At 44.0% G+C, this 14,707-nt stretch overlaps 2 protein-coding genes across 2 annotated transcripts in view; both read left to right on the top strand.

Moving 5' to 3' along the window:
- Positions 1-14,707, top strand: part of pigg (phosphatidylinositol glycan anchor biosynthesis class G) — a 1,234,979-nt gene that overhangs the window by 757,235 nt on the left and 463,037 nt on the right. The gene's annotated exons all lie outside the window — the stretch shown is intronic.
- Positions 6,730-14,707, top strand: part of hadh (hydroxyacyl-CoA dehydrogenase) — a 45,061-nt gene continuing 37,083 nt past the window's right edge. Inside the window, exon 1 of the mRNA XM_028792420.2 lies at positions 6,730-6,965. Within this exon, the coding sequence (XP_028648253.1) occupies positions 6,849-6,965 (117 nt within the window). The 5' untranslated portion in view covers positions 6,730-6,848. The remainder of the gene's footprint in view (positions 6,966-14,707) is intronic.

Genomic DNA, 14,707 nt, shown 5'->3' with positions numbered 1-14,707 from the left:
GTAACTTTGTATAATGTTAGCGTTTACCCCCCGGGTGGAATTGAAGAGTCACATAGTGTGACGGAGGAACGATCTCCTCAGTCTGTCAGTGGAGCAGGATGGTGACAGCAGTCTGTCGCTGAAGCTGCTCCTCTGTCTGGAGATGATCCTGTTCAGTGGACTCTCCATGATTTGACAGAAGTCTGCTCAGCGCCCGTCCCTCTGCCACAGATGTCAAACTGTCCAGCTCTGTGCCTACAATAGAGCCTGCCTTCCTCACCAGTTTGTCCAGGTGTGAGGCGTCCTTCTTCTTAATGCTGCCTCCCCAGCACATCACCACAACCGTCTGATAGAACATCTGCAGCATCTTATTGCAGATGTTGAAGGCCACCAGCCTTCTAAGGAAGTATAGCCGGCTCTGTCCTCTCTTGCACAGAGCATCAGTATTGACAGTCCAGTCTAATTTATCATCCAGCTTTATAATAATAATAATAATAAATAAAAGTACAGTCGTGGCCAAAAGTTTTGAGAATGACACAAGAGTTGGTTTTCACAAAGTTTGCTGCTTCAGTGTTTTTAGATCTTTCTTTCTGATGTTTCTCTGGTGTACTGAAGTAGCATTACAAGAAGTTCAGAAGTTTCAAAGGCTTTTTATTGTCAATTCCATTAAGTTTATGTGCAGAGTCCATATCTGCAGTGTTGGCCCTTCTTTCTTTTTCAAGACCTCTGCAAATCACCCTGGCAGGCTGTCAATCAACTTCTGGGCCCAATCCTGACTGATGGCCGCCACCCATTCTGTCATCATTAACTCAGTTGGAATCCCAATTTAATTTTACTGAATCAGCCCGCAATCTTGGAGTTATCTTTGACTCTAGCAGGTCATTTAAAGTGCATATTACAAAGTTGTCCAAATCATGTTTCTTCCATATTAAAAATGTTAGGAAATTAAGATACCTTCTAAATAAACAGGATTCTGAGAAATTAATTCCTGCATTTATCTCTAGTAGGGTTGACTACTGCAATGCGGTGTTCACTGGATGTTCAAACTGTTCTTTATACAGCCTCCAGTTAATACAAAATGCGGCCGCAAAACAAGAAAATACGAACACATAAATCCAGTTCTTAAATTCTTACACTGGCTCCCGGTTAAGTTTAGGGCAGATTTCAAAATCCTCCTTTTAACATATACAGTAAAGAATTAAATGGCAGAGGTCTGGCTTACATGTCTGAACTTATCATGATTTACAAACCTGAGCGCACATTAAGATCTCAAGATGCCGGTCTGCTTATGATTCCAAAGATTAATAAAATAACAGTAGGAGGTCGAGCTTTTAGTTACAGGACCCCGAAACTGTGGAGTGGTCTGCCTGCTACGATAAGAGATGCCCCTTTGGTTTCAGCTTTGAAATCCCGGCTGAAGACTCACCACTTCAGTTTAGCACACCCTGACTAGAGCTGCTGATTAACTGTACAGACTGCATCTCTGTTGTCAGTAATTAGCACTAAAACATAAGGAACATGATAGTTAGAACTGGATATCAAACCTCACCTATTCTGTTTTTCTTCTCGGTACTCAAATGTGGCACTTGGTGCCCACCTGTCAAGTTGTTTTGCCTGCCTAAGGAAAAGTCCTCTCTGATGGAGGATCGCAGGAATTGTGAGAAAGAGGGGTCCTTTCATCGGATTGGCTGTCCCAGCGCTGTATCAGCTGTGGAATGGCCAATAGGGGGAGGCAGCTTGATGGCTGAGGTCTCCAGGACTCTAAAGATTTCTAAATCTTATTATGTGATATCATCTACTGTAAAATTCTGCTCCGTACTTCTAAAAAATCTTTTATTTTTTATTGAGGATTTGTTCTGTTCTGTGTATTGTATTGTATTTTATTGACCCCCTTCTTTTGACACCCACTGCACGCCCAGCCTACCTGGAAAGGGGTCTCTCTTTGAACTGCCTTTCCGGAGGTTTCTTCCATTTTATCCCTACAAGGGTTTTATTTTGTCTTTGTCTTCTTAGAGAGTCAACGCTGGGGGGCTGTCAAGAGGCAGGGCCTGTTAAAGCCCATTGTGGCACTTCCTGTGTGATTTTGGGTTACACAAAAATAAATTGTATTGTAAACTGTATTGCATCATCAGAATTGGTGGGTTTTTGTTTGTCTACCCGCCTTCTCAATGGGATTAAAGGTCTGGGGAGTTTCCTGGCCGTGGATCCAAAATGTTGATGTTTTGTTCCCCCGAGCCACTTAGTTGTCACTTTTGCCTTATGACCCGGTGCTCCATCATGCATTGTTGGTCACCAAACTGTCCTTGGATGGTGGGTAGAAGTTGCTCTCAGAGGATGTTTTAGTCCCATTCTCTATTAATGGCTGTGTTCTTAGGCCAAATTGTGAGTGAGCCCGGTGCGGCCTTGGCTGACATGAATGGTCTCAGGATGCTTTACTGTTGGTGTGACACAGGACTGATGGTAGCACTCTGCTCTTGGTGTGCATACATATATTTACATTCTCTGTCTTGTTTTTTATCTCAGGCGTGTGTGTATGTCAATTATGTAACAGATACTTGGAAGTTGCCAAAACCGGAGTCAAATTCCTTGTATGCATGCATACTTGGCCAATAAATGTGATTCTGACTCTGATATATAGTTACACATGGGTGTCTGAGGATTGCATTCTGGACTTGGCTCATGTGTGCGGTACCACTCCGGGGCAAGAGGGGGCGCTATCGCTAACAGAATGATCTCTTCCACAGTTCTGAGAAGACAACCTGTGAGGGCAACTGAGCCACACCCATAATGCCCCGTGAAATCCTGCCCCTTCCAGTCAGACTCTGTAAGTAGAGATGTCCCCAGAAGAAGCGTGGTCAGTTAGGAGATAAGACTCCCTGCACGAGGGATGTCCCCGAACCTGACCTGCTCAACAGAGCTCCCTTGTTGGAAAAGCCAGGCTGGCTTAGGAGGCAACTGTCACACCTACTTTCTGCTATTGTGCCCCAGAGTGCTTATTTCAGTTTGGTTTTTGAGACCTTGACCTTAAATGAGATGGCCCAGTTGGCACCTCAACTATTTCAGTGGGCTTCTCTGCTCCTTTACTCTCTGACAATATATATTAGCCAACGCCCGCCGTAGCATACGGCGGTGTAAGAATAGGAACGGAAATGGTGAGAAAGGAATTCAAAATCAAGAAGAAATAAATACTTCATGAAAGACGCAGTGTGCATGTAGAATTTCCGGCCAAGCAGGATTACATGTGAAATTGATAAATAAATCAGGCTTTCCGAATTTACGTACTATGGCCATGGTAAGGGATTAAAAGTGGGTAAACCATAGGATCGCAATTCCTATTGAGCGTGGAAATCTGTTTACAGGAGTTGCCTATGGGATAGATGCAAATGTCCCTTTCGGCAGGCGGTTCGCCATCTTCTCTGACGAAAATCACTGCAACATCGGTGTGACGTGTCGGGGCATTGTATTGTCGTAAATCCTGCCTAGGGGTTTCCTTGAAAACCATTCGTACAGATGCTGTTGGATTGGACTGAGCGATTTCATACATGTGTCTGTATGATTTAGCGAAGGGGTTGATGGTTCTGAGCACGGAATCGAGCTGGAAAAGTAAATTTTCACTGCATGCAGAGTTTGCTTTATTTTGTAAGCGTACTTCAGTATCTTGCGCTGTGTCAAAAACATACAACTGTCCATATCTTGGAGAGGTAGAAGTGTTAGTGTATAGTGGAGAGATTTGGTGATAAATTTGCTTGTGAATTTTAAAACAGTGTGGTCCGTGGCCAGGAGGTTGAGTTATCTGTGCACCCATGGAAGCAAACGCTAGAGAAGAGTTGTATTCTCGAATGTGTTCACGATCATTTTTAGCTTCTGATGTTTGCTGTGTAAGAAGCTGTTGTAAAGACACAGGTGGCTCCCGCAAAGGTGGTAAAGCTACTTGCCTGTCGTGGCAGCACCTCGAGTACTTGATGGATGGATTACGCTCAGCACGTTCACCCTGCTGACTCACGACTGCACAGCCACGCACAACACCAACCACATCATCAGGTTTGCGGATGATACGACGGTGCTGGGACTGATAAGCAGGGATGATGAAACAGCATACAGAGATGAGGTGGAACGGCTGTCTGCATGGTGTGAAGACAACAATCCATCTCTCAATATCGACAAGACAAAAGAGATAATTTTTCAGAGAAAATCACGTCCTGCCCACACCCCACTCGGCATCAACGGTTTAGATGTGGAGTCCGTTAGGAGTATCAAGTTCCTCGGTGTGCACATAACTGAGAACTTACGTGGACACATAACACCTCATCACTAATCAAGAGAGCCCAGCAGAGACTACACTTCCTGAGGCGGCTGAAGCGAGCAAGTCTTCCCCCTCCCATCCTCACCATGTTCTACAGAGGCACCATTGAGAGTGTCCTCACCAGCTGTATCACTGTCTGGTATGGCAACTGCAACATATCCGACCGCAAGCGCCTGCAAAGGATAGTGAAGACAGCAGAGAACATTATTAGGGTGCCTCTCCCTTCACTACAGGACATATTTTACAAACGCAGTGTCCGCAAGGCCTGCGCCCCTCATATGGACTTTTCACACTTCTGCCATCCAAGAGAAGATACTGCAGCATCAGAGCCAGATCTGCCAGGACGCAGGAGAGTTTTTACCTCCAAGCTGTCAGACTCCTTAACACCAGGTTGCCCGCTGGGACCTTCCACACGTCCTCAACCACCACTAAAAACAGAACTTTTATACATGGGAGCCACTGTCCTGTGAAGACGAGTGTGCAGGTAGAGAAGAACTGAAGATCTCATACTGACCTTTAATATCCTTCTGCTGTGAAACATTCTGACCTGTCATTGTCTACACACATCTTAAACAACTATTATCATACACTGATCATTTCTGTATTATCTATTATTTATTTATTATATTACATATCTTACACATCAATATTGCTGCTACTTCTTTGTCTTGTCTTTGCGCAATGTCTTGTTTGTGTTTTAATTTTAAATTTAAATTTTAATTCTATTTTTAATTTATTATTTGCACGTCATGTTGTTACACTGTGGACCCAGAGCTTCACAATTTTGTCTATCTGTATACTTGTATATGGTTGAGATGACAATAAAGTTCACTTTGACTTTGAGCAGGCCAGTATAGTGCATGACATGGAAGAGGACGAATAGGAATCGAGAAATGCCGCGTCGGCTGCATGTGGGCGGGACCGGTTTTGAAGTGGAAGCAGGACGAATCAGAAGAGAAATATATATAAGAGATTTATACACAAGTATATAGTAAGAGAACTGACAAGTAGTATCAGCCAGGGATGAGTCATCCATAGTATAAGCTGGCATTCAATCACCAGCAGCAGGGGCGCCTATAAAAGTGGCAAGCGTGCAGCGTCACAAACAGAATTCCATCAAGTGCAGCAACAACGAGCAGTCCTTTGAAAAAGAGTGAGCCACCTAACGGAGCCAGGTAAAGAGCAAAAGGATCCATTCTGGCACCAGCACTACAAAGTGCATGCGTATTTATTTGTTTTAATTTGTCTGAAATATTCTTCCATGGGCGGCACGGTGGCGCAGTGGGTAGCACTGCTGCCTCGCAGTTGGGTGATCTGGGGACCTGGGTTCGCTTCCCGGGTCCTCCCTGCGTGGAGTTTGCATGTTCTCCCCCGTGTCTGCGTGGGTTTCCTCCCACAGTCCAAAGACATGCAGGTTAGGTGGATTGGCGATTCTAAATTGGCCCTAGTTAGTGTGTGCTTGGTGTGTGGGTGTGTTTGTGTGTGTCCTGCGGTGGGTTGGCACCCTGCCCAGGATTGTTTCCTGCCGTGTGCCCTGTGTTGGCTGGGATTGGCTCCGGCAGACCCCCATGACCCTGTGTTCGGATTCAGCGGGTTGGAAAATGGATGGATATTCTTCCATTGCACACCTTCTGCACAGTTTACTTAGGATGGCTTCACCCCTTAATACTACTTCTATCTGACAAGTCCATTTGGCAAAAACTCAACTGGTTAAAACTATTCCTAATACATATAAAGATACTTGAACCACTGACAAATTAACGTAGCTGTTTATGGAAATTAGTTAGGCAGCCTGCCTTTATTACACTGTACTACGTTCTCAATTGTTTATTGTTAAATATCGATATTCACGTTTTGTTATTGATTATAAAGTTTAAAAAATATAACAGATGGTAATGTTTTCGTCGAGGCAACTTACAACTCCGCTTAGACATAAAATTGCAGAACGCTCCGGTTCTACTGCGACGTGAGATCAAAAGAACATTACATGTGGGCGTTTCTAAATATATAAGCTTAGACAACTACGGCAGTTGATTGGAAGATAAAAAGGATTGACAAGGCAAGAGGAAAACTGATTGACGGATACTCCGCCCCATAGAGCAAGAACGGGCATTGTATCCGGCTGCAGGTCGCAGACTCGGCCTTCCACGCCCCCGGCCTTCCGCGCCTCCTGCCTTCCACACCACGCCCCCAGCATTCCCGTCTGAACCAATCATGTAGCGCGAGGAGGTTGGTGCCACTGCAGCCCCGCGGTACGATTGGCTGTTCACCTTTTTCATTTTTGTGCACAATGAAACTCGGTTTTAACGTATAGAAGTGATAAAATGCGTCAAAATAAACGAGCCAAAAGAGCCGTGCCGATACTCCCTTCTTATAGCAGAGATGTATATGCAAGACGAAACTTACGCAGTAAACTGAGGCCGCTCGGCCCCGCCCCCTCTCTACTGTGTACAAAGGTCGCGGTTCACCTCGGCATGGCTCCCCACGTGATCGCTGACACTCTCGCCTCTCCGCCGTGACAGTTTTTGTGCACAGTGACCGTCGCCGTCCACGACTTTATTAAACGATGGCTTTCGCTACGCACCAGCTTGTCCGGACGCTGTCGTACTCGTCGGCTCGGCAGGCTGCCATCAAACACATTACCGTCATCGGCGGAGGGCTCATGGGCTCCGGGATTGCGCAGGTAAGCACAGACTTTTGGGGAAGGCTTCGGGTCCGACGCGGAGAACGCTGTCTGCGTTGTTAGAACTCCTGGAAGTTGTGTGCATTCGGAAATGGATAACTTTGTAGTCATTTCTTTTTTTTTTTTATTTTCGCTTGCACCTTTTTGCGCATTTCAAATCCCTCCGACCAGCTTTTGAAGCCATAGCATTGAAGAAAAGTAACCGAGTAAGTAGTTACGCCTCCTAACGGCGAAATGCCACTTGCAGTAGATCTGAACAAGCGGGTCATGTTGTTCGGTTGCTCTTGATTTGACTTTGTCCTGCTAAGGGAAGCTCGAGTTGGTGAACCGCGTACTCGCCCAAGACGCAGCGTTTTGCTTAGCTGATGCTTTTAACCATCGCGACTTGCAAAAGAGGTCAGCGTAACGTAAGTAAATATCAGTGTGGTGGACTGTTTTAGGGGCGAGTGTGACAGGACAAAAGTACAAACCCGATCATGACAAGTGAAGAACTCCGAACAAATTGTAAGTTAAATGCGCGCAGTTGGGGGACCTGGGTTCGCTTCCCGGGTCCTCCCTGCGTGGAGTTTGCATGTTCTCCCCGTGTCTGCGTGGGTTTCCTCCGGGCGCTCCGGTTTCCTCCCACAGTCCAAAGACATGCAGGTTAGGTGGACTGGCGATTCTAAATTGGCCCAAGTGTGTGCTTGGCGTATGTCTTGCGGTGGGTTGGCACCCTGCCCAGGATTGGTTCCTGCCTTGTGCCCTGTGTTGGCTGGGATTGGCTCCAGCAGACCCCCGTGACCCTGTAGTTAGGATATAGCGGGTTGGATAATCAATGGATGGATACATTGAGGGAGTAAGCAGTATGAATGGAGATGGGCAGCCCATTCCAGCAACTTGGAATTAAACAGAAAAGGAGTCTGGATTGAGACTTGATACCACACAGAGGTGCCATCAGCAGACCCTGTTCCCTGGCAGACCTGAATTTTCGTAGAAAAATGGATAAGAAGGACTGCTGGATTTAAATGACAGTAAAACCTTGATTATCTGTCAGTGCCTACCTATTCTTGTACTACTACTGCCGTGCAGAATGCTGCAAACTTTACATAGTGGAACATCTTTCATTATTGATAGATAGATAGATACTTTATTAATTCCAAGGGGAGATTCACATTAAAATCCATGTCCATGTAGTAATAGTAAAAGTGTCCTGGGTACAAATCCACATAAAAGAAAGTGATAGGAGTGATCAATAAAACAAAAGAAAAAAGATAGAAAAATAAAGTCGTACACGGAGCTGCTGAAAAGGCTGCCACTCTCGGCGGCGCCTGAGTCATGTCACTTATGTCCTGTCATTGTTGCTAGCGTGTAGCATTTTTCCCCAGCACCACAGTGTCTGTTATGTACCTTCAGTTTTAATAGCGTTTTATAACTTTTCTCTTTTGTTATTAATCTGCTATATATTGTTATGCATCTGGTGTTGGATGGATTTTTGTGACAATTCCATTTTCCAACCCGCTGAATCCTAACTACAGGGTCACTGGGGTCTGCTGGAGCCAATCCCAGCCAACACAGGGCACAAGGTAGGAAACAAACCCCGGGCAGGGTGCCAACCCACCACAGTGTCACAAAAATTTAATTTATTAAACATTTACGAAATGGTGAAGGTGTTTCAAGTATTCCTTCAATTTACGGAGTAGGAAAAACAGTGAACGATATAAAGCATGATGTCAACAGAGTTGAAAAACATGTCTGAAATGGAAACCACTGACGGTAATGCTATTCTGTATTAATGTTAGTGTTCTTCTGTAACTGAAATTTTCTTTTTAAATTCTGTCATATTATATTTTGTTAATGTGTTGTGACGTGTGGGCAGCTAGTGATGTGCTGTTGGGGAGCAGAAAGGGCAGAATGAATGCTGTAAGTGATGGGACTAGGGGAGGGGCTTCTGTTCTGTGAGGGGTGGGCACGCCTCTTAGGAGATGATTGACAGGAGAAGGTGTGGGGGTAGCGAGTCGGGAGACAAGAAGCAGGAGTGTCTGTGGTACAGAGAAAGACGGGACGTGAGTGGCAGGAGAGAAACCGATTGGTAGGCAAAGCGAGGTGTGCTCAGTAAGCCGGGTAACGGCGTGTAACACAGGGCACCGTTTGTTACGGAACGAAGACCCCAAGTAAAATGCAGAAAACTCCCAGTACCTCTGAGTTGTATTTGCTTATTATGTTTTCTGATAATACCAGTAAGCCCTGATTCTCTAAAGAATCGCAAATCTAAGAATGGCAATTACTTTCTGTTCCTTCCGATCTATGGGATTTAAGCGTTAAGGGGTGTAAGAGCATGGAGGGTGGGAGCATTCTGGGAAAGTTCTCATTTAATGAACGAAATACATTTGTAGTAAAGCTGTTTCCGTTTGGAGCCATGACTCGTTGTAAATACATCCACGTATATAGATAGAAGCCGCATTCACTGTGTGGAATTATAATTGCACTTACTTTTAATATGGAGCGTTCGTTTAATGTTACTATCCATCTGGTCTCATTTATGTTTGTTCTGTGGCTGTGTCGTTAACTATACGTTGTGCACCGCTAGGAATTATAATTGCACTTACTGTTAATACTGAATTACTGTAATGTGATTCAAACATGCTATAGTATATTGTAGTCTGGACCTTTGGGAATTCCGTAGTAATACGGAATTATGGGTATTGGGGAGCTGTGTAACATGTAATCTGGAAAGCAATCTTAGTAAAGGACCTGTTAAAGATTATCACTTATAGCCTGTCTCGTCTTCCTCTCGGGCAGCGGTTGTATTGTGACCTAACGTTATAGAATGCATCGTCAGCGAACTGGAGCAATTGTTCAGCGGCTGTCTGTCGTTCTTCCAATCGTTGAGCTGTTTCGTTTAGGAGCTGTGACTTCTTTGCTTCTGCTGTTTGAGAAGCGCGTTGTAGGCGCCTTCATCCAGTGTTCTGCGTCCGTGAGCCTGCAAACGGGATGCTTCTGGGCTTGACTCTGGGGTGCTGAGTCGCAGTGCGCGTGATGCGTTCGTGAGCCTGCAAACGTTATTTTCTAACGGCCAAATATAACCACAACAATTGTTCAGCCATACCTATGAAATGTAGTCCCCTGGGATTTGGTTTGGAGCGTACAGCAGTTTGTACAATCCCAAGCAGTACATTATTCATTACTTCACTCCGCAGCAGTGCCACTCACAATATGGCGGTGCGCGTGCGCTTCGATGCTGGGTTTGACTCTGGGGCGCTGAGTCGCAGTACGCGTGCGCCTCGATGCAGCCGTGAGCCTGCGTCCATAACCTTCGATTAGTAATCTGGATATGAATGAATTAATTTTGTTTAAACTATATATTGTATTTTGTGTATATAGTTTATTTTGTAAATAGGAGTATTTTCTTAACTAATTCATCTGTATATCATTTTTAGAGTAGCTGTTCTGTTGTCCATCTTTTCTCTTATGCATCTCAGCTTTGGACCTGACCCCTGATGGATAATCGAGGTTTTACTGTACATGTGAGTTTTCCTACACATTCACACCCGGCCACTGACCGACTTGGCCCACTCCTGCTTTACAGGGACTCCGAATTGGGCGGAGTGGTGGCTCTGAGGCTAGGGATCTGCATGGTTGCCAGTTTGAATCCCGAAAATGACAAAAGTGACTCTACTTCATTAGGCCCCGAAGCAAGGCCCTTAACCTGCAATGGCTCCGTCCCGGGTATGACGTTAATCTGCAAGTAGGCCCCTCCAACCTGCATGGAAAAACCTGGGGGTTGGTGGCAGAATTGGCACTCCAGCCACCATAAAAAAAAAAAAAACCTGGCACACTTGGCACATCTGCTGCACTGCCCAGGACCACCTACAATGAGCAGCACAGTTAAAGGGTTAATCATATTGGGTGGATTTTATGTTCACATTTTCGACAAGATAACAACACTTACTGTATTTCAGTAACCCATTTTCATACAAACGATGTGCTCAAAGTCCAAGCAGTGCCATGCAAAGAAAAACAAATTAGATGAGACACATAATGTTTAAATAGTAAAAAATAACGCACACTTACATAAGAGAGAGACCTACAGGGTGAGTCACAATTATGTTAACATTTGAATGGCGGAAACAATTTCTTCACAAAACATACTTTATATGTGCAAGATGATTTACAGGAAAGTCTCAACCTGTTCGCCGTCTTGTTCAACACGTGGACCATATGTGGCACGTAAATTGTCCACAACAATTGTATATAAGTGTATGCGTAGCAGTACCGTTAGTGTTAACATAATTTTGACTCACTCTGTATAATTGAGATCGAGACCTTAAATATAGAATTGTCTTTTAACCCTTAATCCGCCACATTGTAGTCGGTTCCCAGTGTAATTTGCCAGCATGCCGGAGCTGATCAGTCCGTGCCGTACATTCGTTGAGCAGCCAGCTCATGACCACTAGCGCCCCCTAGTGAATCGGCATCACTGTCCCTCGGATTCAGCCGCTGCACTACACTAACCTGCAAGCATCCGTGTTGGCCTCTGTGTGTTTTTGTGCAGCCAGTTCAGGCGCAGTTGGTGATTTACTGAATTTCATCAATGGCGTCAGTTGCACCTTCTACATATCATAAGACATTATTGCTGTAGTTTTTTTTATAATTTTTACAGTTCATTGGCAGTGTGTAAAATAACATTTATTTCTATAGCACATTTTCATATAAAAATGTAGCTCAAAGTGCTTTACATAATGAAGAACAGAAAAATAAAAGACAAAGTAAGAAATTAAAATAAGGCATTAATTAACATAGAATAAGAGTAAGGTCCGATGGCCAGGGGGGACAGAGAAAACCAAAAAAAAAAGAAAAAACTGCAGACGACTGGAGAAAAAAATAAAATCTGCAGGGGTCCAGGCCACGAGACCACCCAGCCCTCTCTGGGCATTCTACCTAACATAAATGAAATAGTCCTCTTTGTCTTTAAGGTTCTCACCGAAGGACTTGATGATGATGGTCATGCAGACTTCTGGCTTTTAATCCTTCACTGTTGGAACATCACGGTGCTTTGAGTAGATGGTGGTGGTGCAAGCCGCCACCACAAAGAAACCGGAAAAAGAAACAGAAGAGAGAGTAGGGGTTAGTATGGATTTTAGAGCCACTATGAATAGTTATTATAATGAATTGAATATACAGAGTATCAGGATTAAACTAAAGTGAAGTTATGAGAAGGCCATGTTACAGTAATGTGTTTTCAGCAATTTTTTTAAAGTGCTCCACTGTATCAGCCTGGCAAATTCCTACTGGCAGGCTATCCCAGATCTTAGGTGCACAACAGCAGAAGGCCGCCCGCCTCACCACTTCTTTTAAGTTTTGCTCTTGGAATTCTAAGGAGACACTCAGTTGAGGATCTAAGGTTACGATTTGGAATATAAGATGTCAGACATTCTGATATATAAGACGGGGCGAGATTATTTAAGGCTTTATAAACCATAAGCAGAATTTTAAAGTCCATTCTGAATGACACAGGTAACCACTGGAGAGATGTGCTCAGATTTTCTTTTCCTGGTTAGGATTCTAGCAGCTGCATTCTGCACTCATTGCAAACGATTGATGTCTTTTTTGGGTATTCCTGAGAGGAGTGCGTTACAGTAATCTAGCCGACTGAAAACAAACGCATGAACTAATTTCTCACTTTTAGTTTAACTTTTGCTATGTTTCTTAAGTGAAAAAATGCTGTCCTAGTGATCTGATTAATATGCGATTTTAAAATTCAGATTACAGTCAACAGTTACCTCTAAGCTTTTTACCTCCGTCTTGACTTTTAATCCTAATGCTTCCAGTTTATTTCTAATAGCCTCATTGTATCCATTATTGCCAATCACTAAAATTTCAGTTTTCTCTTTATTTAGCTTTAGAAAATTACTATTCAGAAATACAAGTAAGACATTGTGTTAGTGAATCAAGAGAATCGGGGTCATCAGGTGCTATTGATAAATACAGCTGTGTGTCATCAGCATAGCTGTGGTAGCTTACGTTGTGCCCTGAGATAATCTGACCTAACGGAAGCATGTAGATTGAGAAGAGCAGCGGACCCAGGATAGAGCCTTGTGGAACACCATATAGGATATCATGTGTCTTTGAGTTGTAATTACTACAGCTAACAAAGAGTGATCAGTGTTGCAGTAACTGTGACACACTTTCAAATCAAGTTGGGGAGCATGCACTGGTATAGTGCGTTGCCGCACCCACTACACAACGAAACAACTTGGGATCCCGGTTTGCAACCCTCCGGAGTCCCACCCTCCGGAAATGACCCTCTACCTGCCGCAGCCAGGTGTTACGTGGGTGACCCCTTGGCCTGGTCCAGCCACTCGGGTCTCCAACAATGAGGATCCTGCAAACTGAATCACCCTCTGGTAATCGCACAACATGGCCGTAGTGCCGTAACTGACGCTCCCTCACAATGCAGGTCATGTGCCTCGTTTGGGACTCCATGAGCAACACAAAGTCAAACCAACGGTACCCAAGGATTTTCCGGAGAGACACAGTACCAAAGGAGTCCAGTCTTCGTCTCGGGTCACTGGATACTTGCTTGTTGTGCAAGTGTTCACTCTGAGGATGTCAGATTTGCGATTAAGAAGCTTGACCTGGTAAAGTGTAAAGTGTCAGTCGTTGAAGGGGTTTTCCTAAATATACGAATGTTCATGATATTACAATAGGATAACTTTTAAAAGTAGATTTATTTTCGCGCACATAAAATCCATTTCTGGGGAGACGCCACACATACAATAATCGGCTGCACGCCAGCACAGATTAAAATACTTGCTGGGGAACTGCACAGTACTTGCTGGAGAGACGCCACAGCGAGCTAAAATAAAGAGAGTCAGGATAGGAGATCTTCAAACAGACACATCACATCAATCAACAGCCACAGAGGAGAGGATAAATAATATTAATTATACTTACTGTATTGTCATATACGTTTCTATTTTATTTTTATTATTATTTTACTTTAGACTTCTTGCAAAAATATTTTTGACAAAAAAATAATTAAGACAGAATGAGGTCAAGGTCCCTTGCCATTTAATATAGACTGTTCCTACTAATGTTTATGCACTGCTGTTCTAGCGCCTGTTATTGTGATGGGCTTAATGTCTACTAATAATAATTATTCTTTGCATTTATATAACACTTTTCTCACTACTCAAAGCACTAAGCAATTGCAGGTTAAGGGCCTTCTTGCTCAACAGAGCAGAGTCCCTATTGGCATTTACAGGATTCGAACCGGCAACCTTCCGATTGCCAGTGCAGATCCAGCATACCACCATTCGAGGATCTAAGTTTACGACTTGGAACGCAGGGGGACTCCAAAATATGGGAAGAAGCAGGATATTTAAAGCCTTATATATTATTTTTCAGGATTGTGAGACAGACTTGGCATGCTCTTTCAGTGTTACGACCTTTGCCCGGCCTAATGCCTGTACACTAATCCATTTCAGTGGCACACCTGGCAAGCTTCCATATCTATGAGACACTGTGTACTACGTTCTGTAATGGGAATTGTAAATGGTTAAATCCCATTGGGCCTTTTTTACTTTCACAGATCTTGGTCAAGAAGGATTCACTAGAAGTGTCGTTACTGTCCCATATCTACTGTGTTATTTAACCAACGGTGTAAAGGGTAAATTGTGTTGCACTGCATTTATTTACAAAGGACTCCAGCAGGTCAGATTTGCCCAACCCTACCAGGCTTCACTCATTTATTTGGCTTTCAT

The sequence above is a fragment of the Erpetoichthys calabaricus genome, chromosome 7, assembly GCF_900747795.2.
Source record: "Erpetoichthys calabaricus chromosome 7, fErpCal1.3, whole genome shotgun sequence".
Classification (NCBI taxonomy): Eukaryota; Metazoa; Chordata; class Cladistia; order Polypteriformes; family Polypteridae; genus Erpetoichthys; species Erpetoichthys calabaricus.
The sequence above is the reverse complement of the archived record's forward strand: the minus strand, read 5'-3'. Positions and strand labels throughout refer to the sequence as shown.